This window comes from Cibotium barometz, chromosome 10 (genome assembly GCF_041138505.1).
Source record: "Cibotium barometz isolate CiBa-2024 chromosome 10, ASM4113850v1, whole genome shotgun sequence".
Classification (NCBI taxonomy): Eukaryota; Viridiplantae; Streptophyta; class Polypodiopsida; order Cyatheales; family Cibotiaceae; genus Cibotium; species Cibotium barometz.
The window spans coordinates 14,647,029-14,673,184 of NC_141055.1; the positions used below are offsets into that span (position 1 = coordinate 14,647,029).

Below are 26,156 nucleotides of genomic sequence, written 5' to 3' on the forward strand. Positions count from 1 at the left end.
GCATATATAGATTACCCCTCTCTCTCTCTCTCTCTCTCACGATGCGGGCGCAAGTAAATCGTGTCTCTCTGTCCTGGGCGAGCGCATATATAGATTAGCACTCCAGATCGTCACTCTCTCTGCCTCTCTCTCTCTCTCTCGTGGCGTAGGGGAGAGAGGCTTAGCAAAGGAGGGTGAGCAACGCATAGTCGAGCAAGCCCCGGGGCGTGGTCCTTGAACAAAGAGAGAGAGCTTCTGAGGTGGTGCATGTAACGGTGCTACCGGAAGCCAGTGTTCGGGAAATTTTATAAATTGAGCTATGTTGAAATCCTCCTCTCTAATGAGTGAACCGGTTTCGGAAAAAATGAGCAATTCATATCCTCTTCATATCTACACGAGCCGGCCAAAGACCTTCTTGGGTAAATTTGAACAAGTTTTACATATTACTACAAATTTATACTTTGCTAGAAAACAAGTAGCCAGTTTTGCTAACCAAACTAATTGGAGACTAGTAGATGGAAAATGCTTCTCTTGAGAGCAATAACATACCCAAAACATGAAACTTTAAAAAAATAACTTTAAGTGGTGTAAATGTTTTAAGAATCATACCTTTAAACTTGAGTCACATTTGGAATCAACATAAGTTTAAAGCATCCACCCAATCCTCTAAAATCTTGAACATCGAATGCTTCTATAATTGCACGAAATATCTGTAATAAACAAGCAAATAGATATCTATTCATGATAATTTCATATCAAATGAGCAAAGTTAAAAAGTAGCATGCAAGGTAATCACCTCCAAAAGCATGTCTCGTAAACAAAGAAATTTCGCTATTTCCAACCTAAGAGAGAGTAGGGGATTTGAACCCCTTCGCCATTTTACATGGCTACACCATGCTCCCTTGGGAAAAAGAGGAGTAGTCTATCTACTCCTCTTTTTCCCTCTTCATAAAAGTGTTAGTCATGGATAATAATTGTTTCAAAAAACAATAAAAGAAATCACTATTGATGAACAATAAGTGAACAAATACCTTCTGAACTAAAAAGATGTCGATGAGCCTTTGCACTCCAAATCTCAATGCATTCTAGAAGCTCTTCCTCACACAATTTTTCTGGCCCTTCAATAGCAATCTTCATAAGAGCATCAAGACTTTTAGTCTCAAGCCTATTTCGAAGGCGAGACTTGATCATGGTTCTCGCACTAAAGCCTCTTTCGCACACTGCAATGCTACAACATTGAACTAATGCAACTTGACATGGCGTTAGTAAATTGGGATATATCGCTCTCCATGAAGCATTGCTGGCTATTGAAGAAGCGACTTCTACTAGGCTATATCGGACAAAGTCTTTTGGAGCTTGATTTTTGAAAGTTCTAAACTCTTTTTTTAACTCATTACCATCAACCAATGCTTTAAATTCAAACATTCCTAGTACATGATCCTTACCATAAAATGACACTAACTTCCTAACTTCGTCGATGCCATATGCTTTCAATGGTCGCTCCAAGAGTGGATGTTGTGCAGGAACAAGGATCTTCATGTTGCTAAGTATAGAATTATCTTCAATAGAAGAAGAAAAAGAGGTTTGAAATTCTAAAGCTCTCTTTAAATCTTCACCAAAAATATCGCGTTTTATTGACTCATCAAAGAAAACATTACCATGAAGTGATTCACGAAGAGAAAAGAGGTGACCTTTTTCGGATCCATATTCTGGCAAAATTTCGAAGCCTCCTACTCCATGTGTAAAAGCATTGCAGTCGGGTTGTGGTTCTTCCATGTAATATTGTTTGATGCGATCAATCTCGTTGTCAACTAGACCATTGATTGTGGTTACATCAACATGATCTTTTTGAAACATTTTACTTAAGGAAGCCAAACCTTTGAGTATATCCACCAAGAAAAATAAGCAATAAATAAACTCAAACTCCGCAATGTCATTGTAGAGATGAGAGTTTTTCTCTCTTACCTCAGCCAAGATAGCATCAAATGATCTACAAACAGATTTCAAAGCCAAATCCTCTTGCAAATCACGTAGTGCTTCTTTGCGCTTAGAGCTCGCATTGTAAAAAGTAGCTAAACTATTGACAAGTTTATCTATCCTTTTACAAGTGTCATTACTCTTAGCTACATTAGAGACAGCAAGTGCAGTTCTATGAGCTACACAATGTATTGATGTAAGAAAAGGATTGACATTTTTCTTTAGAAGAGTTGAAAGTCCATTTTCCTTACCTGTCATGGTGGAGCATCCATCAGATCCAAAAGCAATTAGTTTGGATAGGTCCAACTTGCACTTCTTGAGTTCAGCAATCAAAGTGTCAAACAAACTTTTTGAAGTTCCATCACTCACGCGCACAATCCCATAGAAAGAGACTTTTGGTATGCACTCAGATTCTATGTAAGAAAAGTAGATAACCATATGGCCATGAGTGGTAATATCGGTGGATTCATCAAAAAGCACCCCAAACCATGGACTCTTTGCAACTTTCTTTAAAGTATCATGCATCAAATAATTAGCAATACAATAGACCATTTCTGCACAAGCTTTATCATCATTATACAAGCTTGTAGTGTATGGGACACCACAATCTTGCATGTGAGATATCAAATGTGGAAAAAGTGCAAATGATTCATTTCTCTTAGCTATGAAATATGCAGATTTAAATAGTGTCAACAAAGCTTCATCTTTCAAGTCTTTCACTTTTTTAATGCTACTTTGTATGCTTTCCTTTCCCTCCATAAAACATGCTTGCATAGCAAGCCTATGGCAATCAGTAGTGCAATGAGCTTTGAGATTACTTACCTTGAAGTTGATTGATCCACTCAATGAATATGCACTGTGATGATGTGGATACTTTTTACAAAACTTACAATACAACCTTGCCTCCTCCTTATTGTACTCAAGCCACTTGAAGTCTTCCAACCACTCTGCTTGGAAAAGATCTCGTCGACCTTGTCTTCTTTCCTCCTCTACCCTTTCCTCAGGAGATAGAGTAGAGAGGTCTACTTTTTCTGCAATATGAGATGACATACTTGCGAAAGTAATTTTTTCTTTTTTACATGGAGCTTTAGGATTACCTTGAACCCATTGAAGAAGGTTTCCTTGCCTCTTACTAGTCTTTCTTTTCTTTTGCATGCTCACTGGTCCGAGCAACCCAAATGCAGGGACTTCACTGCTCAGACACACAAAGAACAAGTTAACAACATCACTAAATTGTACCTCTCTCTCTCTCTCTCTCTCTCTCTCTCTCTCTCTCTCTTACAAGCATGCATCCATCAGATCCCACAGAGAGACCTGTCACCTTAATGAATTCCTCACCAGGAAGGAGATGGTGGTGCAGGCCGTTTTCGACAACAGGCAACAGGTTTTCGGGCTGGAGGTTGACCGCTGGAGCAACGTAGCTATGAGCCTTGAAAGTTGAAACAGTTACCTTGCGAAAGTTGAGGGCTCAGGGAGGAACTGCATGCAGACTCGCAGAGTTAAGCAGAGGTGGGTTGGAGGCTCTTGGAGCTACGATGGCCGAGGCAACAGTAGAGTTAAGCAGACTCCAGAGGCGGGCTGGAGCTACGATGGCCAGTGGCACGGGTTGGAACCTGGAGGCAGGCTGGAGCGTGGAGGCGGGCTGACGATGGCCGGTGGCACGGGCTGGAGAGTCGAAGCTTCTCGTGATTCACAGCTAAATCTTATGTTGAAAAAAAAAATTTACATTAAGGTTTAAAAACCACCCCACTAAGGTTCCTGCTATCGATTTAATTAATTAATGCGAATCAAAATTTAGGGACCATATATTAGAAACCTTGTTTTCAACCGTAAAGGTGCATGGTGCTGTTCCACGTCATCTTTCCCTTCAATCAAAACCATAATATTGTACAAAAATGCCAGATGCGACGTGGCCGTCAGTCACGCTCAGCCACGTGGTAGTCGTCAGATATAATCCTAGATAATAGTGTAGAACTTAGCAACGAGTGCAATCCCAAAGCTAGGACGAGCCAGAGAAGGGGAAAAATTCTCCTCTGCAGGCACCCGACAACGAGCCAGAGACAAGGAAAAATCTCGATTCTCCCCTCTTTTTCATTTTTGTGCCCAGCGCAGGCACGCGTTTAGAAGCCCATTTTCAGGCGAAAACCGCTCGACCCCCCCACGATCTCCCGAAGTGGTCTGCGCGTTGAAACACAAGGCAAACAGGTAGTCTAGGTAGGCCTCCTAACACACACAACGATGTCGTTCTCTTCGCTCGCCATAGCCATAGCTCGACCCCTTCCCTTCGAACTGCGGCTACTCCGCCATTGCCATAGCTCGTAGGTTGCTATAGCCATATCGCCATAGCTCTTGCGCGAAGGTTTCGCCCCTAGTGAAGCTTCGCCATCGCTTGAGCTCGGGTTTCTGGATTTTACCTGCTTTACGGAGCAACATCGACTTTGGTGAGTCTGGAGAAGAGATTGCTCTGTCATAGTTATATCTCTGCACATTAGAAAGACAGGTCAGACCCGCTCAGTTTTCTGCGCAGTAGTTGTTTGCACAATTCAAGTCGGGAGCTTGCAGTTGAGCGTTTTAATACTGGAAAGCCATATTTTCACCAGTGTAGATCCTTCCATAGCTAAAATATCCACTAAGCTGCTGCATAGGCTCAAGAATTCTCCTGTGCAGCATTTTGGATCTGGCATTTCTGCCATAGCTTCAAAATTGTGCATCCATGCTACCAGACCTCAAGCTTTCTGTGCGGTGGTCTTAGAGGCTCACCCCCTGCCGATCTGCAGCGGAGCAGGCGGATTTTGTTATTGATCTGATCAATTTTGGAAGTTCTCAAGTTGTCATTTTGCTAAATCAAGTTTTGGCCGTAGCTACAATTCTGAAAAGGCAGATATTTGGATCGCACTCGCCTTCAGCCACACTCCAGGTAGCTTTTCAGGTTCATTGTGTCTGTTATGTTTCAGAATCAACTCTCTCTCCTGGTCAAATCTCCAAGGGTTTATGAGACCATGATAATACATCATTAGCGTAACTGCATGTAACCAAAATTAACAAAAGTCGAGCGAAATACAAGTGGAAGCTCTGTAGGAAATCGAGACAAAAGGCTGAGGCTAAGCATGTAACTGATACAGACAATAAAGGTGTGCATGCAGCTAGGAGTACCTCCAAGTATCTTTGCTGTGTCTCGTAGTCAAGTGTATGCATGTTAGAATTAGGCACATCTCTGCGATGAACGTTTTTGAATCTGGTACACAATCAGATGCACAAGCATGCATGTTTGGAAGGGCTAAATGTAATCCTTAAGCCTCTGCTTCCCTGGGTAAAACTAAGGTCTTGGTACTGCCTTGTGTTATCTAGTCTAGTCCTGGGTCTGTGACGTCTCAATTACTTAAGCTCTTGACCCCAAAATCACATGTAATATATGTATATTGGCATCTGATTGCTTGCGGATTGCAACCCTATCTTCCTAGGCTTTGTAGATTATGACTTTTTGATTTCTTCTCTTCTTGTCGTAGCTAGTTCACCTCATTTGATTGGTGTTGCTTGGATCACTTTGTTTCATGATGCATGTGTAAGATTCCGTGAGGGTCTGTCAGAATACGCAGCGGAGATGATGACCAGATCTGGGAACACAAGAGCAAAAACGCATGCAGAAAAAAATACAGCACAAGAGAGAGAGATAGAGGCGTGTAACTCTGCTCTATATACACAAGAAGATCCCGTAGTATGATACAAAATGCTGCCTCCCAAAGAGTCATCCGCAACCATGAGCTCAACTACCTCATCAGGAAGCTCCCGTCCAATCTGGTGTCCATCAACCAGATCAATGAACCATTCTGCTTCTGAGTCAAAGAGGCATCACACTGCTCACAAGGATCAACACTTGTTATGGTGCAAAAACAAGTCCTGGAAACCTGATGAAGACCATGCCAGGCCTTCTGAAACCTGTCAACCACCCCCTCTGAATCCGGAACCACAAAGCCTGGGGCATGCACCTCCTTTTGCAAGTAATCAACTGCCACCTGCCTGACTTTCCGAAAGGTCCCTGTGGAAAGAACATCCTCATCTACAGGAGGTTTTTTGTCCCGAATACTACAAGACATCAAAGCATGGGTTACCTGTTCAGTTTCCTCTGACTGACGAACACAAGAACTACCAACATCAGTACTGGAAAGTTCCTGTCAATTGCTGCCATCTATTGGTAAGCTATCCACCATCTGGTCCTGGAAAGCCTGCACCTGCAGCGTATCCACACTTAAGTGGCCATTACCAGACTGCCACTCATCACAAACCTGAGGACCTGGGAGAGAGAGTGCTGAAAGCTTGTAAACTCCATTCTCCACTCCGCCTTCTCAAACCACTTGGCCTGTTGCTTTGTCCCGGAGAGAGAGTGCTGAAAGCTTGTAAACTCCATTCTCCACTCCGCCTTCTCAAACCACTTGGCCTGTTGCTTTGTCCCGGAGAGCAACAAAATGCTCATCAAACTCCACCCGTACGCCAGTCTTGCAAACCTGATGCACTGACAACAGATGAAAACCAAGTGACGGAACATACAACACTTGGGAGGAATGCTTCCCCCCTCTGCCATCGGGAACTATCTCCATCCTGCCCTCACTGTGAACTGGGATAGTGGATGTATCCCCAGTAAGAATTTGACCAGAAAGCCAGTAAGAATTTGACCAGAAAGCCTGCAGAGATCTTGTAAACCGGAACGGGAAGGAGTCATGTGTCTGGAAGCACCACTATCTAGAATCCACTCCCGAGCATCCGTTGCGGAGAGTCCTCCAGTCTCCTCCTTGCCTGAAGAAAATGAAACATCGGTGTCCACCACCTCCAGGTGCACAAAAGCTGAAGTCTTCATGATTGCTGCTGAGGAATCTTCACCCTTCTTGGTCTTCCGCTTGGGACACTGCCTCCAATAGTAGCCTTTCTCGCCACAATCATTACAGGTCCTCTCTGCCTTTAGTTTCTCGCGGTCCCTTTGCCCGTGTTACGGCCTTTCGACCATTGGCCAGTTAAGGCCTCCGAACCTCCACCCTGAGGAGGGTTCGTGAATCGTTCCTCCTGGTCCAGGACCATGGGCACAAGCTCCTCCCACGTGATGGTGCTGAGCCTGCCACTGGTAATCACAGACGAGTAAAATGCTGAGTACTGAGAGGGCACGTGTGATAGCAACGTTATGGCCATGTCCTCTGACGATATCTCCTTCCCAGCCCGAAGAACTTCCTGCTGAAGAGCCTGCAGCTTGTTAATATGCTCCCGCATCGTCGACGACTTTGCAGGGCTCATAAACCGCATCTGTACTTCCAAGGAAATCCTCTTCATGGGCGATACCCTGTTGTAAAGAGAGGCCAAATGCTGCCATATACCTCTGGCCAGCGTCACATGCTTTACATGATTGATTACCTGCGGTGTGCAGTTGAGAAAGATAAACGAACGGACCCTGGCGTTGACACGATCCCACATCTGTGTCTGAGCCTCCCGGTCCTTTCGGATCGACGGTAACTCCCCTTCCTCTACTTCCGGCCGTGGAACCCCAACAACGACGAAATCAGCGAGGTCGTAAGACTCCAGAACAGATTCCATCATAACCTTCCATATGCCGTAGTTACTCCCGTCCAACTGACGATCCACCGGGAACGTGGGGAGTGTCAAGATCTTCACATGCCTCTCGGCCATCTCAAACAGATCTGCCATTGCGGGGATGTACTCTGAAAAGGGTGGGTGGGTGGGAACAAAGAAGAACTAACACCTGCAAGTGGCTGTCCAGCAAATCAGCCCGCCGTCCTCTTGCTTCTCCTCTTCCCGAACAGTCCCGTAAAGTCCAATCAGCAACACAACAGTCCCCCTCTTGCTCACACAAATCCCAAGAACTATCTAGAGCCTAGGCTCTGATACCATGTCAGAATACGCAGCGGAGATGATGACCAGATCTGGGAACACAAGAGCAAAAACGCATGCAGAAAAAAATACAGCACAAGAGAGAGACATAGAGGCGTGTAACTCTGCTCTATATACACAAGAAGATCCCGTAGTATGATACAAAATGGAATGGGGGGCTGGGGGCCTATTTATATGGCCCCATATGCCAGTCGGCCTGTGCTACAGGCAACCGACTGGTCCTGAATCTCCACGACCAGCAAAAAACAGCCAGTCGGCCAGGTGCCAGCAGTCGGCCATCTCAGAAATGGAGTCGTGGACCAGTGCCATCAGTCGGCCAGCTACTGGGTCCTCCTGCCTCCTCAGGGCTGCCTCCCAAGCCACAGAAAAAATGGGAAAAATAGGGGAAAATGCGGAGAGTGGGGAAAGATGAGAAAACACCTCATAAGGGCGGGCACACCCACAACAAAGGCCCTGGTGTATAAAAATAGACAGGAGATGACTTCTAATAGGGTCATTCCTAAAACACAGGCTAAACACAAGGATTAGTACAAACAACATAGGAGGGTGCAGGCAAGCTCACCACCCAACCATGGTCCGTGTCCAAAAAACTCCCCCGAGCCAGGGGTTAATGATCAGTCTCACAAATCCATATTTGGCAACCCCGGTGTCCCATACAACCAGCTTGTGGTCGTGACAATTTGTGATCTGCCATGTCCATGACAAGAGTATGACAACTCTTGGTTGAGTCATAGACCAATTGTCAATCCATAGTGATAATAACCCATAAGTCACTTATATAGTGACTACTATTGCTATTAATAACCATCTTGTCATAAAGAGCTAGTATCCATGGATTTATTAAGAATGAATCCTAGCGACGTGTATCAGCCTGCTTTCCCTAATGTCAGGGCTTCCCTAGTCTTGCCAGATTAGGTCCTAATCCTGAGAATTAGTATTAGGATGTAATGAAGTTCCCCTCCTCATATGTGCACTCCTGAATGAGGTCCCAAGTTGACTCCTCTATCCTATCTTTCCACGTAATCGTAAATTCAGGGATCACCTTATTTCCAAGATGCCTTTCCTTGAAGTCAATAATGATCTTCGGCTCATGTGGAACAAATGACAAGTCCTCAACCTCTACAAGTTCTTGAGGCGTAACAACATTATCCTCAACTTCCACTTTCTCCTTGAGTCTTCGCACATGAAAAAGTGAATAAACTTGCACATTAGGAGGCAATTCTAGTTTATAGGTCACCTCACCAATTTTTTTTAAGAATACGGTAAGGTCCACAATATCCTAGGAGACCGTCTAGAATGTCTGAGAACTCTTGGATTGTTACGACCCTTACACGTGGCAACATGCGGGATGCGTACACATTGATACGTGGGATTTAAACGCTAGTAATATGTGGGACATGCGGACGTCGCGCGGGAAAACCAATGGCAGCATACTATTGCACTTCACCGTTTATAATAATAAGTGTGAACGGGTAATGTTCGTGAGTGACGGTTGTAGACCAAAGACCTAGTGATGTGTAGCATGGGGGTTATCAACGGGGACACAAGGGGCGTGTGAGTATGGTGTGTGGCCGGTAAGGTACACACTGGACATATAATGGTTGGGTGGTTAAACATGATATGCCAAGCTAAGTGTATTTTTGCTATTCTTGAGTTCTTCTTCTCTCCCACGTTTTTTACATGAGGCTTGAATCAGAGATCTAGAACTTCTTGCATGGAAGCCTGACATCTTAGGGTTTTGTTCTTGGCTATGGAGGAAGGCTTGCAGCAAGCTTGAGCTTGCAAAGACGTGGAGAAAAGATCATCACTGCAGATGTTCGTTTTTATGTAGACAGTGAGTTTCCATTGATCGCTGTCGGATTTCCGTTGTCGTGCTAGTTGTCGTCTGATTGTTTTCGTTGTTGCAACCGCATTGCCGTTGGTTGTGATATCTGCCGGCTATTGCCACCACACCAAGGTGGTGGCTAAGCATCTTTGGGTGGTGCTTGTCAAGTCACACTCATCCTCTCTCTGGACAGCCCAAACTCAAAAGACTCTACAAAAGACGAAGAGCACATGATCTACACCCACGACAACCAACCTTACCCAAAGCTAAATACTTCTTCATGTTCCTCTTCACCCAATTACCATCCTTATCTTTTTTTTTCTTTTTTTCTTTTTTTTCCCAATTGGTCTTTGGCCCAAGATCCTCCCATAGTTACTAATTTTTCACTGTCTGTAGGCGGCGTAGGTGCTTATTTATCCACCCGAAGGCAATGCTGCCAAGGAAGCACCAAGGGGGGTTTCGAACCCAGGACCTCTTGGTCCTAGGCAAACACCTTCACCACTTGAGCTATCACCTCATTGGCCTCCTTCACTTACCATCCTTCTCATCTTGTCACGTGGTACCATTTTTGGCCTAAGAGGGGGTGTGTGAAAATATACCCAAATCTGGTATTTTATCGAGCCCAAAAAAAGATTTATTATGTTTTTTCTGTGTCTTGCTACTGGCCGAAAGTCACCCTTGGGCCGACCAGCAGCCCAACAGCATATATATACAAAGCCTCCTAATTCCGCCATAAGACAACAGATAATCAATCGACTCTACTATCGGCGCTACCTCTGCAACATCAGCAGCATCGTTCATCATCACCACATCACATTTAACATCATACTTGAGATTCTCTGTTGCTGCTGTCGGCCTACTTCTGCAAAAGCCCGGGTCTTCACCATATTAGCGTTTTTTGCTGCAGCACATATTGGGACAATAGGGCAGTCTCTGCTCCATCACTTCTGCATTTTTTCTCTTGCAGTTCACCTCGGGACAGCAGCCCAAATCTTTGCTTCATCATCATCACATCATTGGGACAACAGCCCTCTGTGCTCATCATTAGCACACGCCCTCTCTGCTCATTATCATTATCATTTGACATCGGGACGACACTCCTCTCTGCTCATTCAACACTGACCACCTCATGGAGTGTTTTTGCCTCACATCGACGCGAGCCTTTGTCACCGACCGTGCTTTAGCTCCGACCTCGTTTTTGCTTCTTCGCCGGTCTTCTACTCAGAGTCACCTCACATTAGAGGGTCTCTTGTACAGGATTTCATCCACCATTATACATACACTCATTCATTCATTTCATGCTGTGTTGATTTTCTCTGACCTCTCGCACATTTGGTCCTTTCGTCCTTTTGCACTCACAGGATATGCTTTTCGGACTCAAATAATTTGAGGGCATTAGTGACACGAGAATGTCACGATAGTCCGTGTGATGGACACGCGGGAATTAAGAAAACCATTGAGCTCATTAAACGTTTCTACAGGTGGCCAGAGTTGAAGAAACATGTTATTCATTATGTGACACTTTGTTTACAGCATCAGGTGACTAAATTCGAGTGTGTGAAGTCACCCATATTATTACATCCGTTGCCTATTCTAGAGAGGAAATGGCAAAGTATTTACATGGATTTCATTATGGGTTTACCCACAAGGAAAGGTTGTAATGCTATCTTTGTTATTGTGGATAGGTTCTCTAAGATGGCACATTTTGTTCTTACTACGAACAAAGTTGAAGCTCTGCAAGTAGCGGAATTATTTTTTGTCAATGTGTTTAAATTACATGGCTTGTCAGAATCCATTGTGTCGGATAGAGATCCGTGGTTTAGAGGTAATTTTTGGCAGAATGTTTTAAGTAAACTTGGCACACAACTCTGTATGAGTAGCGGTGATCATCCATAGATTAATGGTCAGACCAAGAGAGTCCTCCAAGTCTTGGAGGATATGTTGAGAGCTTATGTTGGGGAACGACAGAAAAAGTATCCACCTTTATTGGAGTTTGTGTATAATTCGTGCAAGCATTCCTCTACAAGCTTTTCTCCGTTTGAATTGAATTATGGGTATAATCCATTGATGCCAGGTACAATTGGATTACCTCAAAAAACACCTAGTGTAGCTGAATTTTTGACTCATATGTAGTTAAATTTAGCTAGAGATCGAGATTATATCTGTTGGGCTACGGATCGAGCGGTTGAGTATGCTAATCCAAAGAGGATAGCTCGTTCTTTTAAAGAGGGAGAAAGTGTTTCTACTTGTTCCTCAGAGAAGCAAGACGCTTGGTGCGGGTAAATCTACTGAGTTGTCACCTAGATATTGTGGGCCATGGACAATTTTGAAACGAGTCGGAGATGTGGCTTATAAGTTAGACTTACCACATGACTGTCGTGTCCACCCCAGTATTTCATGTGAGTCAATTGAAGCATTATCTTCACGATGGTGATAATTTAGTTGATGGTATGATTGCTTTGCAGGAATATGATCAAGAAGATCATGGACGAGAATAGATCCTGGAACGAAGAGAAAGACGATTGTGAAATTGTATTCTTCGAGAGTTCCTTGTAAAATGGAAAGGAAATCCCTTGATAGATGCAACTTGGGAAACGGAGTTTCAATTTCGTAAGCGTTATTCTCAGTTTGTCATCAAGGACGATGATTTCTAAAAGGGGGAAAGAATGTTACGACTCTATGATTTCTAAAAGGGGGAAAGAATGTTACGACACATCCCACGTGGCAACACGTGGGATGTGTACACACTAATACGTGGGATTTACATGCCAGTAATGCGTGGAACACGCGTACGTTGCGTGGGAAAACCAATGGCAGCATACTATTGCACATCACCGCTTATAATAATAACTGTGAACGGGTAACGTTTATGGGTGACGGTTGTAGGCCAAAGACCCAATGATTTGTAGCATGGGGGTACCAACGGGGACACAAGGGGCGTGTGAGTATGGTGTGTGGCTGGTAAGGTACAGACTAGACATTCGAGGTCACTGGTATATATAATGGTTGGGTGGTTAAACATGGTATGCCAAGCTAGGGTTATTTTTGCTATTCTTGAGTTCTTCTTCTTCTCTCTCACATTTTTTACATGAGGCTTGAATAAGAGATCAAGAGCTTCTTGCATGGAAACTTGACATGGATGCTTTGAGATATACTAGCATTCCCTTGGATAACTCCCTCAGTGAACGCTTCCCATCAGCACTATGCTTTATCGTGAACACTTATGATAGATTCCCGTGCATTCACTAGCATCTCTTGCATATCCACTAAGTAATCTCTAGCCACATCAATCTTAATGCCCTTAAGTCCCATAGTTATCGGAGATCTAGGTTGATATCTGTACATCAACATAATCAGAGTGTAACTAGTAGCATAATGCTTTTAGTACTTTTGTAGGCAACCCAATCATAGGTATGTTCCTCTCCCAATCACATGGTCACGTGGAGACGTATGCACGAAGCATATCCTTCAAAACTTGATTCTCTCTCTCTCTCTCTCTCTCTCTCTCTTTTCCCATCAGATTGAGGATGACCAAAGGAACTCATGTCACATGCACTGTGCATTGTAGTGCATGGTGACAAGATGGCTCATCATCATCAGTGCAACATTATACAGTATTAGTACCCTTTAGGATGATAATTGTTGTACGCCGTGACCCCATTGTAATCCTCAGTCCAGGATATGTCAGGCACGAGCTACGTAGGTCATTCCTCAGCCTTAGTGAGTCAGTCAGTCAATCAAGTCCCTTAAACCACTTGGAGAGATTAATTCATGCATATAGATGTCATAGAAGCCTTAGAGTTTGCATCAGGACATGTGTGCATTTATGCATAGCATTCATCCCATATGCATGTAGGCCATCTAGACCATTGCAGAAGCATCAAAACTTTATCTGGTATTTTTTTCACATTTTTTAGTATTTATTTAGCATTTTTCCATGTTATTATTATCACCTTTATGCATTTATTGGCAGGACATGAAGCAGTCGGCCAGTTTCAGCCAGCTGACTTGCTCATGTTGTGCATATAAATAGTTCAGCATTGCACAATTCATTTAATCATATCATAAATCAGCCATCAACGTCGGAGCCTTCAGCACAAGGAACATAAGCGATTGAAGCATTCATCACCTCAGCCCTCAACGTTTCATCCTTCAGCATCTAGGAGCATCAATGCATGTGCAATCAACATCCATCATCAAAATGCATCAGCATACAGCATTCAGCCTTGAGAATTCCTTGCGTATTTTGATAACCTATCTTCATTGTTTTGCTACAGCACTTTGTTGAAGGTAAAACTCAGCATTCATATTCATTTCAGCATTCATTCACAGCCTAGAAACAGTCCCAATCAGCCGTTACCTCAGCCTCAGATTTGCAGCCTTCACTCATTCCATTGGGAAGAGTGCATAGGCTCGAGATTGGTCATCATTGGTGCTTCTACAGCCGTGTACAGCTCAGCCCAACTTTTGGTCCTCCGAGATCTTGTGTTTGGCTTATCGTCAGTCCAAAGTCAGTCTCTTCAAAGTAATAAAGCAAATACTATTCCGGTAACGGGAAAGGGGGCCCTTCAGTGGGTAATTTGGGACCCCATACGGTGTATAGTTCTCTCTCTCTCTCTCTCTCTCTAAATCTCTTAAAGTTTGAAGTCATAAAAGTGGATTGCTAAACTCACGAAACTAAGGATACAAAAGGCGGTGTGAGACTTGTGTGACAGGATCCTTAATTACGGATACTTCCGTTGCATGTTACATTGGTATCAGATTCCGCTTGTCCACACACACCGCATCGTAGTGTGAGGGCATCCTTGGATGGTCAGATTGCATTCGGGCACGAGTTCTGATTTCAGCATCATGTCTATAGAGGAGAGTACACATCAGCCGGAAGACGTTTCCCTCGAAGGAGACCTTGCTCTTCTGACTACCGCGTAGACACCATAGCTCTACTTAGAGCTCAGAACCAGCTGCTTATGGAGCGTCTCCAACTCTTGGAGGCAACAACAGCATGACCTCCTCCTCCTCCAGCAACCCCCGACTACATCTCCCTCTTCTTCAGATGGAACAACAAAGAAGAGAAGACGGTTCGACGGAGAGAAGAAAAAACTGAAGTTGAAGCAAGAAAACAACAAGAAAAGCAGATAGACGGGACTATGAGGGAGCCCGACGCAGGATTAAAGAAGACCGGCGTTAGGTTGAACTCGCCGCTTGGGAGCACCAACGAGAGCTCAATCGAGAACGTATGTTACTCGAGCACCAAAGGGAAAAGGAGGCCATGCATCTTAGATATCAGCACCTCTCTTCAGTTTTCCAGCCTTAGGTGCCACCAGCCAGCAACTCGTGACATTGACTACCGTCATTTGGATTCAACCAAATTTTAGTAAGTATGATTGTAAGTGTAATCATTTAGCAATTAATCAATTCATTCATCAATTTACTGCTCATTTTCCTTTAGCTAGGATTACAGATCTGCAGGATAAGAGTCCACGTAGCGGCTCCCCACCTTACGAGTGAGGCGGTCACTTGGTGGCAGCATTGGGCTAGTCTTCATACAGACCAGACCACAGGTGTTAACTTTTAGCTGGGATACATTTGTCCATGACCTAAAGACCAGATTTCTCCCTTCCCAGTATATGACCAGCTTGGCAGATGAGTTCTATGGACTCAGACAGAACGGGTTACTCGTGCTTGAGTTTTCCGGAAAGGTTATCACTTTAGCACAACAATTAGGGTTAGCTGAGGAGCCCAAGATGGATCAATTCATTCGTAGATTAGATCCTAATATCCGGTTCACAGTTCATAACTTTGAACCCAGTACCTACGACCGGGCTTTGACTTTGGCTCAAAATGAAGAAATGAAGATGAACGGAGGCAAGACTAAGCAGTCATTGCAGTCCAGTACCAAATCCTAGCAACAGTAATCTGCTGGGTAGCCAAGGAAACGTAATGCATCTTCTAAAGATGCTAAGAAGGACAGTAATAGCTATAGTTCAGGGGGTAAGAAGGATAAGGAATCTAAGCCTGAGAAAACCCCTGAGAAAAAGGCTAAAGTAGGCATCACTGGAGGTTATCTTCCTCCAGAGGAGCAAAGGAAATACCAGTCAGAAAACATAAGCTTTTTCTGTCATACCATCAGGCATGGTAAGAAGGATTGCCACAAATGGCAAGCGGAGCAAGCCTCCAAAGCTCCTTCGGCCATAGTTGCCACAGCAGCTCCAGCTCCTCCAGCCCCGCCTACTACCACAAATGCAGTTCAGCTTCTACCTTCTATGCATCCTATGCCATTCGTGGTATTTGATGCTAAGCAAGAGGGTGAGAGCGATGCTGCACAGAAAAGCCTCATCCGAGCTTATGGCTCTGTCCAGGGCCGACAGTTTGTAGTCCTATTTGACATGGGCAGTTTTGAGGATGCCATCTCTCCCCAATTGGCTAACAAGATGAGCTACACATTAGTGCTATATCATTTGGATGTGGACGGGTTCACACCTGGTCTCCGCACCCACATATCTCAGAAGGCACAGCAGTTTGCCTTTGAAGTTCAAAAGACCTCATTCCAATGAGATTTCATTATCTTGGCTCTTTTGGGGTGTGACAATCTTAGGAATCCAGTGGTTTCGTCAATATAAGCCTATTCCCGATTGGGGACATGACACTTTTACTATCTGTAAAGGTTTTCCTGAGCCCGTTATGATTCGTGGGGATAGAAGCATTCTTGGCATCCCATTGATTTTGCACCTCCATGCCCAACGAGCTATCCGCAAGGGAGCGGAAGGGGCACTACTTTATGTTCGTGCTCAGACAGCCTCCACCTCATCGGTAGCAGCTATCTCATCTTTAGTCCCATAGTTAGCAGACCTCCTGTCTAGACATGAGGACATTATGCTTAGGGACGATCTCCCGCCCAGTCTTCCCCCATCACGTCCTGAGGACCATCATATCAATTTGGTCCCTGGATCAGAATCTCCTAGTAGGTTCCCCTATCGTCTTTCCAAGACTTTAGAGGGCGAGCTAGAAAGACAGTTATCTGATCTCCTCTGAGCCGGATTCGTTCGGTCTTCTTTCTCACCATTTGCTGTACCCATTCTATCCTTCCAAAAGAAGGACAAGTCTGCACGCCTTTGTGTAGACTACAGGGCATTGAATAAACTCACCATTAAGAATAAGTTTCCTATGCCAAGGATTGAGTACATTTTGGAGCGTTTAGATGGTGCAAATTTTTTCACTAAGATCAACCTCAAGAGTGGTTACCATAAGGTCCGCATTTTCGAAGCTGACATTCCAAAAACAGCTTTCTGGATAGAGCGTGGTTACTACGAGTTCATAGTCATGTCTTTTGGGCTTACAAATGCACCCGCAACCTTCAATAAAATGATGTCCAAGATTTTCACAGTCCTCATTGGTAAGTGTGTCTTCATCTTTCTTGATGACATACTTGTATTCTCAGCCATTGTGGAGCAGCATGAGAAAGATGTGGAGAAAGTCTTGCAACTTTTGCGAGATAATGGGCTCTACCTAAACGCCAAAAAGTCTATCTTCGGCGTTAAAGAGGTTCAATACTTGGGCTATATCGTTGGTTCCGATGGGATTCGATTGGACCCCTCAAAAGTTCAAGAGATCTTGGATTGGGACATTCCTCAGACTGCCCAAGAGATCCGTTCTTTCGTAGGTCTTTGCCAAGTCTACAGCACCCATGTTCACTAGTTTTCCAACTTGGCAGTATCTCTTACCGACTTGCTTAAGTGGGTGAAGACTCGTAAACAAAAAGTCACAGTCATAGGCAAGGTGCTTATGCATTCTGTGCACTCTAAAAAGCTGCCTTAGAAGCGCTTGTTTTGAAGTTAGCATCTTGGGATGAACCTTTTGAGATCATTACCGATGCAAGCAATGTAGCCATAGGTGCAGTTCTCGAGTAGGAAAATAGACCCGTGGCCTACCACAATCAAAAGTTGGACGTTGCCGAAAAGAATTATTCAGTTTATGACAAAGAGCTTTTCGGTGTGATCACAACGCTCAAACATTGGAATTCTTCCCTTTATGGACAGGTTTTCACAGTCAAAACAGACCACCAAGCACTTAAGTGTCTTCAAACCATGCCAAGTGCCCAAAGGAGTGATTGGTAAGCCAGACGGAGTCAGCTCTTCCATGATGCATGATGTTTTCCATGTTTCTTGGCTAAAACCATATGTTGGACTAGAAGTGTTTGATGTTTCAGATGAACAGCAACCAGACGTGGTAGACAAAGCAGAAGTCATTGAGTCTGAGCAGATCTTTCTTCATCGTTGGAATCATGGTTTCGGTCGACGAATACGTCAGTTCTATACGAAGTTCCGAGATCGAGGTACCCACAAAGCCATTTGGCTAGACGAGGAGTTCTTTCAAGAGTACCCCCAGTTATTGGCGGACTACTTGGAAGCCATGAACCTGCAGGCTGCCGCCAAGCTAAGCAGGAGGGAATGCCACATACACTTTGCACTGTGGTGCATGGTGACAAGATGGCTCATCATCATCATCAATGCAACATTATACAGTATTAGTACCCTTTAGGATGATAATTGTCGTACATCGTGACCCCATTGTAATCCTTAGTCCAGGATATGTTATGCACGAGCTACATAGGTCATTCCTCAGCCATAGTGAGTGAGTGAGTCAGTCAAGTCCCTTAACCCATTGTCATAGAAGCCTTAGAGTTTGCATCAGGACATGTGTGCATTTATGCATAGCATTCATCCCATATGCAAGTAGGCCATCTAGACCATTGCAGAAGCATCAGCTTATCTGGTATTTTTTTCACATTTTTTAGTATTTATTCAGCATTTTTTTATATTGTTATCACCTTTATGCATTTATTGGCAGAACATGAAGCAGTCGGCCAGTTTCAGCTAGCCGACTTGCTCATGTTGTGCATATAAATAGTTCAACATTGCACCATTCATTCAATCATATCATAAATCAGCCATCAACGTTGGAGCCTTCAGCACAAAGGAGCATAAGCGATTGAAGCATTCTTCACCTCAACCCTCAGCATTTCATCCTTCAACATCTAGGAGCATCAATGCATGTGCAATCAACATCCATCATCAAAACGCATCAGCATACAGCATTCAGCCTTCAGAATTCCTTGCGTTTTCTACATACCTATCTTCATCGTTTTGCTACTTCACTTTGGTGAAGGTAAAACTCAGCATTCATATTCAATTCAGCATTCATTCACAGCCTAGAAACAGTCCCAATCAGCCCCTACCTTAGCCTCAGATTTGCAGCCTTCCCTCATTCCATTGGGAAGAGTGCATAGGCTCAAGATTGGTCATCATTGGTGCTTCTACAGCCGTTTACAATTCAGCCGGACTTTTGGTTCTCCGAGATCTTGTGTTTGGCTTATCGTCAGTCCAAAGTCAGTCTCTTCAAAGTAATAAAGCAAATACTATTCCGGTAACGGGATAGGGGGCCCTTCAGTGGGTAATTTGGGACACCATACGGTGTATAGTTTATCTCTCTCTCTCTCTCTCTCTCTAAATCTCTTAAAGTTTGAAGTCATAAAATTGGATTGCTAAACTCACGAAACTAAGGATACAGAAGGTGGTGTGAGACTTGTATGACAGGATCCTTTATTACGAATACTTCCGCTGCATGTTACAACTCATACTCATTGTAGTCTCCAATTTTGGAAAACTAGCTGTTAGAACCAGAAAACTGAATCCCTGGTAGTCACTAGGTCACCAGGTAGACCATAAAACTAGAAAAGCTACTTAACAAACCGTGCCAATTCAGTCATTCGCAGTCATTCTTGTGGGTAAAAATCTTGCCATATTAGTTAGCTTGTCTAACAGCATCCGGATAGCATCATGCTCTCTGTTGGTTCGTAGCAATCTGATAATAAAATCCATGGATCACTTGTTAAAAGGAATCTCTAGAGGATGTAATAACTCCGCAGTTGTAAGGTATTCAGCCTTGTTCACTTCACACTGATGACTTTTCACCACATAACGCCTTCATTTTAGGTTAGTAAAACATTGGTTTGACCAAATCATAAGTTAGTTGACCTACCGTACAAGCATGACATTCAAATAGGATCCTCCTCCTAATCTTAGCACAATCCATTATGCAACCTCTATCATCCCTCCTGAAACAACATCCCGTTTCGAATCAAGCACTGATAATAGGTGGTATGACCTCTTAGTCCTCGTCTAAAACTGTCACGTGCACACTCTCCCAAATGTGAGGTGGACTTGCTTCTATCCATTGGCTGGTCGAGTATGTGGCCAGATTTATGTATTTGTAAGGGCTATTGTGTCAAATCCTTGTAATATTGTCTAGGTGCCCAATGAGCAGCCCAATGTGGACAGGGTTATTGGGTTATTGTGTGAACACACCTAGTTGGACATTATTATTAGGGTCGGTGGAGTGCGTGTGTGCACTGTGAGAGCATATCTTGATACAGAGTTCTACACTCACTATTGGGCACTGATGATGTTAGTGGGGATGTCGTAGTATCTAGTCCATACTATGCATAATGGAGTTGATAGTTGTATAGTCTTGTGGGTTGACTACCATGAGTATATAACATGCATGTTCCTGAAAGGTGAATTTGGGCATGTTCTTGGATTCATCTAGGTATATATATATATTCATTCATTGATCATCATTGAGTCGTTAACAACTTAGGAGTAGTGCTACCATTGACTATCTCTATTCAGCATTGTAGCAAACTATCTATCAAATCATCCGCGCTAAGAAGGGGATACCTATTTTTTATTCTAACTATTCAACTTTTTACAAGTCATGCACATTCGCCACCTCCCGTCCTTGTACTTCAAAAGCACTGGAGCTCCCTAGGAAGATTTACTTTTGCGAATCTGTCCCATCTTGAGATATTCCGACAACTACGGGGCAATCTCATCCTCTTCAAGCTCACCTTGTAAGGTGCTTTACTCATAGACTGAGACCTTGGAAGCAAATTAATCCTATGATCTATGGATCGATTGGGCGGAAGACCATGATGCAATTCAACAAGGAAAATATCAGCGAAATCTGCTTTGATTCTTTCTAAAGCCCGTGTCACCCAAGCATCTAACTTAACCGTATTCAACCACAATTAACATTAGATAAAACACACTGGGCATCTGGAAAAGGATGGAGTGCACATTCCAATTGTTCAACCATGAGTCTACCACCTTCTGCGTCCTCTCCTTCTCACACGCAAAGACCACAGGAGCAAGTGCCATTGTAACACGCGAAAGATCCGGGTAGTCTTCTTTCAGCCCAAAGCACTGCATAGGAACACATGATGCAAGAACATTCAGCATAGACAGAGAATAGAGAGAGGAGAATAGAGATGGCTGTATATTCAGTATATTCATAGATGTACAAAAAGGGTACAAGTTGTTGGCTGCCTTAGCAACCCCAAAATCCTAATCTATCTTTATCTTATGCAAACCAGGGATTTAGTGTGTCCATGTGCATGCACATGACATCCCCTTATGCTAAACTTGATGACGGGAGTCCAACTTTTGACCTTGGATGACTGTCATCATCACCTGCCTCCACATAGGGTCTCCCATACCTGTCATCCTTCCCTTCCTGGCAACCTTTTCAATAAAAACCTTGCCTCACGTATCTGAATCAACTCCAAATCTGATGTAGAGATATGTGCATTTGATCCACTTTGTTCCCTTGCCTTCTTTCCCTGGCCTTAGTTTTCCATCTCTGAATCAAAGAATGCCATCCCTACTGCGTCCATCTCCTCAGAGATCTTAGCTGAGATTGGAAGATTCAGCCTGATGTGTGTAGCATACATCATGTTGAAGGGGCCAAGGTCACCCCTATGGGGCTGACCATAGCCCTACATCATGTACAAGCATTCAGCTACCCTCTTGTACCATATTAATACAAGAAAAACCTTGACACTAAATACTCTCTTCTTCTCTCTCCTCTGTCTTAATCATTCTTAATTAGCATCAATGTTCTTAATCAAGCTTAGGGATATGGATCAGTACAGCAAGGCTTCCGCGCATGCAACATTGGTATCAGAGCATTCAGGCTCAGCCCACTAAGCTATGTCCCAAGGAAAGTGCAGAGTTCCAGCACAAAGGGTGCTGGTTTGCAACAGCTTAAGCTAGAGGAAGCATTCCCTGAGGGCAGGTACGCATACCCAGTACCTCATCAAGCTCTCAGATCATTTCGAAAGGCCTAGCAAACAGGCATGATCAGTTACGGTAGGTGACCCGACGCTGTGTCAAGGTTAAGGGAAAGCAGGCATGGGGAGAGCTGTGAACAGATGTTCAATTCTTCATCAAGACTTGGAAGTGGAGATCAGGAGTTGAGGTGTTCAGACAAAAATATCAGTCTGTTAAAGTCAAAGTTAGTAGCAGTCAAAGTCAAGTAGTAGCAGTTCAAGGTCAGTAGAAGTTCAGGGAGGAAGGATGACAGAGTCTCCACCCCGTCATCAAGTTTAGTAGAAGGGAATGTCACGTGCACGCCCGTGCCATGGCTAATCTTGAACATGAATAGTCTTAATCCTTGATTAGTCAGCATTTAAGTCAGCATCAGAAGCAACATCATCCTCATCAACACGATTATCAACATAGTCATCATTGACAAAGGGGTTGGGAACCCTGTCGGCAGCCAACAGGGCGCCTTCAGCCTGCTGTTGGCAGCCCATGGGGAACCTAGTTGCCGGCATGCCAAGCATTGGCAGGTGAACAGGCCCCACAGTTCACTATTCTCACCGGAAACTGATGCATCATAGAGAATGGCCATTGTAAGATTTGCACCAGAGAATTGCTCCATGTATTCATGCTACTCCTGTTTTGGGCCATATATGTAATGCTTGGAATGCAACAGTCTATTATGGTGTATGTTGCATGTTGTGTGCAAGAAGTGCTGTTAAGCTCACTTAGCTAAGTCTGTATGTGCATTGCTGCTAGTAATAGGCTTTCCGGATGACTGTCTGTACTCCAGCTTGTGTGGATTAACTTCCAGAAGGTCCCTTGTGAATGCAGCCAGTGATGGTTTGTTCTACCGTCTTATGGCATTGGGCACAGTTGGATAGCTTGGCTAGGTGATGCCAGTGAAGTGTTGAGTCTTGGCCAAACAATGACACATGAAGAGATGAATTTGTGGGTGTACCTTAGATTACCATTCTTTTGTGTCGTGCATGTAAATACCTTCAGACTAACTTTAGGCCACATCCCCATTTTCCTTGCCCTTTTATTTAGGGTATTTTCCTAGGGGCCCACTAAATGTTGCCTATGCTGGATTTGTCATGTTTATCTTTGCCCGGCCAATCTTGATTCGTTCCTGAATCTTTTTGGTGCTGCTCCATCCAATAAATGCTATTGAAAACTGCCGATCAGCGAGAGACCCTCTCATTTTGTGTTTGGATTGCTATCTTCTGACTTGCATAGATTGTAAGTATACAGAAACCAAACACATCTTATACTTTCTACTCCAACATCAATGCGATTGCAAAATTACTTCCTTTGTCACTTTTTGTGATGTGGAGCTTTCACCGCATTTGTGGGTTGCACTTTAGTGGGACAGGGTGAGGGATTGCAGTATAGAACCCAGTCACTCAGGAAGTGCATTTGATGAGAAGCCAGTGGAAAGAAGGGTGCTGAGGCATGAGAAGCTTTCAGGTGAGCAGCCAGTGAGTGCTTGAGAGCGCATGAGGAGTAGGGATCCAGGACCTTGAAAACGAGCCCTTTCCCTCATGGCCGTAATTTGGGCAGTGTTGGATCAGCAGAAGTGAACCTAGCATTTGCACCATCCCATACTTGCTTTTCCAGCCCCGTCTCTACAGTTGGTGTGTTTGTTGCGATCAAGGGGCTACAGGCCTGGGAATTGTTTGTATAAAAACTTCTAAATGATGGCCCTTTTCCCTTTTTCACATGCCCAGCCCCTGTATGGACCTTGTGCTCCTGGGAAGGCTGCCAAAGGCTGTAAACTTTCCCTAAAACAGGCCCAAACCTGCACACAAAGGCCTGCCTGTTCCATCTGTTCTCAGGGTGTCATTCTCATAGTTCTTTACCTCAGGGTACTGAAATCTCCCAAATTACATGTGCACTACTCTCCTATTGCATCCCTATTTTTTTATGCTCGTCCCTTCAGCAAGTAGGGCTCACAAATGGCCTTTTTTTCCACCCAGACTACTAAGTATACTGCTGAAGTAGGCATGACACGACATCTGAGGGCTTATGCATGTGACAAACTCACTGAATGTGCTCAGTGAAACTCGTTTTGCAATCCCCAAATGATTATTTGAAATGCCATCAGTGAAGTTTGGGTGTTGGCTCTTTGAAAGTAACACCACCCTTTTTTTTTGGAACTGTAGAAAGCAAAAATGCCATTGAAGAAGAATGGAAGCAAAAGCCGTCACGGACCTCTTTCTCCGGAAGAGGAGGAAGCTAAGGTAAGAAATTGTATGTTACTGGCTTCTCTCGATCCTTCTGGCTTCCCCACATGTGAATAACTCCTCCTTGTTTGCTACGCGACTGCAGTTAAATGAGCTTCGTAGCTCTTTAGGCCCATTAAATGGGCATACGGCTCTTTTCTGTACTGATGCATGCCTCTATCGGTATTTAAGAGCCAATAACTGGAGTCAGAAGAAGTCTCGAAAGATGTTGAAGGAAACAATCAAGTGGAGACAACAATATAAACCGGAGGAAATCAAATGGGTATGTATTTAACTCTTAAGGTTTTGGCTTGAGCTTGAGGTTAGCTATCTTTCTCCCCCCCATCCCCTTTTTCACCACTTCCATTTACCTTGTCTTGTTGAACTTAACCTCAAATTTAATTTCTTTCTTTTTTATACCAAATTGTTGTGAAGTTAAGCAGCACTTCTTTGCTTAAACAGAAGTACCAAGTTTAGTTATCTTGGAATTCCCTAATTCTCGTATCTGTAAATATGTGCTGCAGGATGAAGTTGCCAAAGAAGCAGAGACAGGAAAGATTTACAGAGCAAACTTTTGTGATAGGGAAGGAAGGACTGTTCTTGTAATGCGTCCAGGAGCTCAGGTATTTTAGGTGGTAACTGCACCCCAGTCGGTGCATTTTTGTCAGAGAAGTGATGATGGGTGGGATATGGTGAGCTTGAATGGGCAGTATTGCCCATCCATCATTGAAACTCCCCACCCATCAGTTCTCTCCCTAAAGAGCCTTAGTCATCTAGCATGTGATGCAAATTTCATCGAGTGGTTGACATATATATAATATATATATGCTTTAAATAATGGCAGAACACGAATCAGCTGGAGGGTCAGATAAAATACCTGGTGTATTGCATGGAGAATGCCATAATGAACTTACCTCCTGACCAGGAGCAAATGGTGTGGCTTGCGGATTTTGAAGGCTGGAACATGTCGATGATACCTGTGATGACAGCCCGTGAAACAGCACATGTTCTTCAAGATCATTATCCCGAGAGACTTGCATATGCCATTCTTTACAATCCTCCAAAAATCTTTGAAACATTCTGGAATGTAAGTGTATTTTTGGGTGGTCCTTCTGACTCATATCCATGCTACACTATGGGGCTGAATGTTTGTTTTCTTGCATTGCGTTTGGTGCTTAATATGAACATTGCTTGCTAGTTGGGTCATACTTTTCACACTTTTTTACAGGTTGTGAAACCCTTCCTTGACCCCAAAACACAAAAGAAGGTGAAGTTTGTCTTTGCCAAAGACGAAGAAAGTGAGAAGGTTATGGACAGTCTTTTTGACTTGGATCAGCTAGAATCAGCTTTCGGAGGGAGGAGTGCTTGGAGGTTTGACAAAGACGAGTATGCCAAAGTCATGAAAGAAGACGACATCAAGACAGCTTTGTCTTGGCAAGATTTATTATCTTTTAATATAAAGGCAGATGGAGCAGTGGCCGTGCACGCGGCAGCGTGCTCTGATGGGGCTGGAATTGCCTAGATAATGGCGTATACCTGCTCTTTCGCAGCTGGTGCTTATCTTTTTGTAGCATTTTTGGGTTTTTTAAACGCAAACATATTGTGTTTGGTGTTTCATCTCTCAAACATCAACCTAGGATCCATGGATGCTGTCTAAAAACTGGGTGGCTCCCCAGGGTTTACATGTAAGTGTACCTAGGTGCAGATGGTCAGGAATGATAGTTACATGAACTTAGTTAATGCCACAAATGGTAAGACATGATTGCAACAAACTTATTAAAAAAACTGGTGCAGAGGATTACCTTTTTGGTTCTGGTCCTTGCAATTTTGTATTGTCTATTTCTGCTCCGTCTAAATATCTTGCTTCTGCTTTGTAATGTTAAGGGCTCATAGCCATGTGCTGGAAGTGGCTCCCATTCCCATGTCTTCTTTAAGTCTGTACAGCTATTTGTATGAGCTTCACCTTTTCTATCTTCAGCTTTGTGGTGATGAAGTGGTGTGTAGTGGTAGTAGTTGAGCAGCAGTGGTTACCAAGCCTCTGCTGCCAGCAACAAGTAGACGTTGCTCTCAAGAACAAACTTGTATCTCCACGTCGCAAAG

General features: G+C 43.8%; 1 protein-coding gene and 1 long non-coding RNA gene across 3 annotated transcripts; one reads left to right on the plus strand and one right to left on the minus strand.

Moving 5' to 3' along the window:
• Nucleotides 1-276: 276 nt before the first annotated feature.
• LOC147634587 (uncharacterized) lies at nucleotides 277-1,356 on the minus strand. Its single transcript, XR_015266728.1, has 3 exons — nucleotides 1,011-1,356; nucleotides 589-689; nucleotides 277-369 (listed from the first exon to the last, which is right to left on the minus strand). It is a non-coding gene; the product is annotated as an uncharacterized LOC147634587 (long non-coding RNA).
• A 2,635-nt stretch (nucleotides 1,357-3,991) lies between these two features.
• LOC147634588 (uncharacterized) lies at nucleotides 3,992-25,933 on the plus strand. Of its 2 annotated transcripts, none has more exons than XM_086803701.1 (6): nucleotides 3,992-4,873; nucleotides 23,997-24,074; nucleotides 24,163-24,339; nucleotides 24,581-24,679; nucleotides 24,901-25,143; nucleotides 25,285-25,933. In XM_086803701.1, exons 2-6 carry the CDS (start codon nucleotides 24,006-24,008, stop codon nucleotides 25,576-25,578), a joined length of 882 nt encoding a protein of 293 aa, XP_086659827.1. In that variant the 5' UTR covers nucleotides 3,992-4,873; nucleotides 23,997-24,005; the 3' UTR covers nucleotides 25,579-25,933. The 2 variants fall into 2 exon arrangements, with proteins under 2 accessions (XP_086659827.1, XP_086659829.1); XM_086803703.1 differs by having other exon boundaries at nucleotides 4,375-4,397.
• The last annotated feature ends 223 nt before the right edge of the window (nucleotides 25,934-26,156 follow it).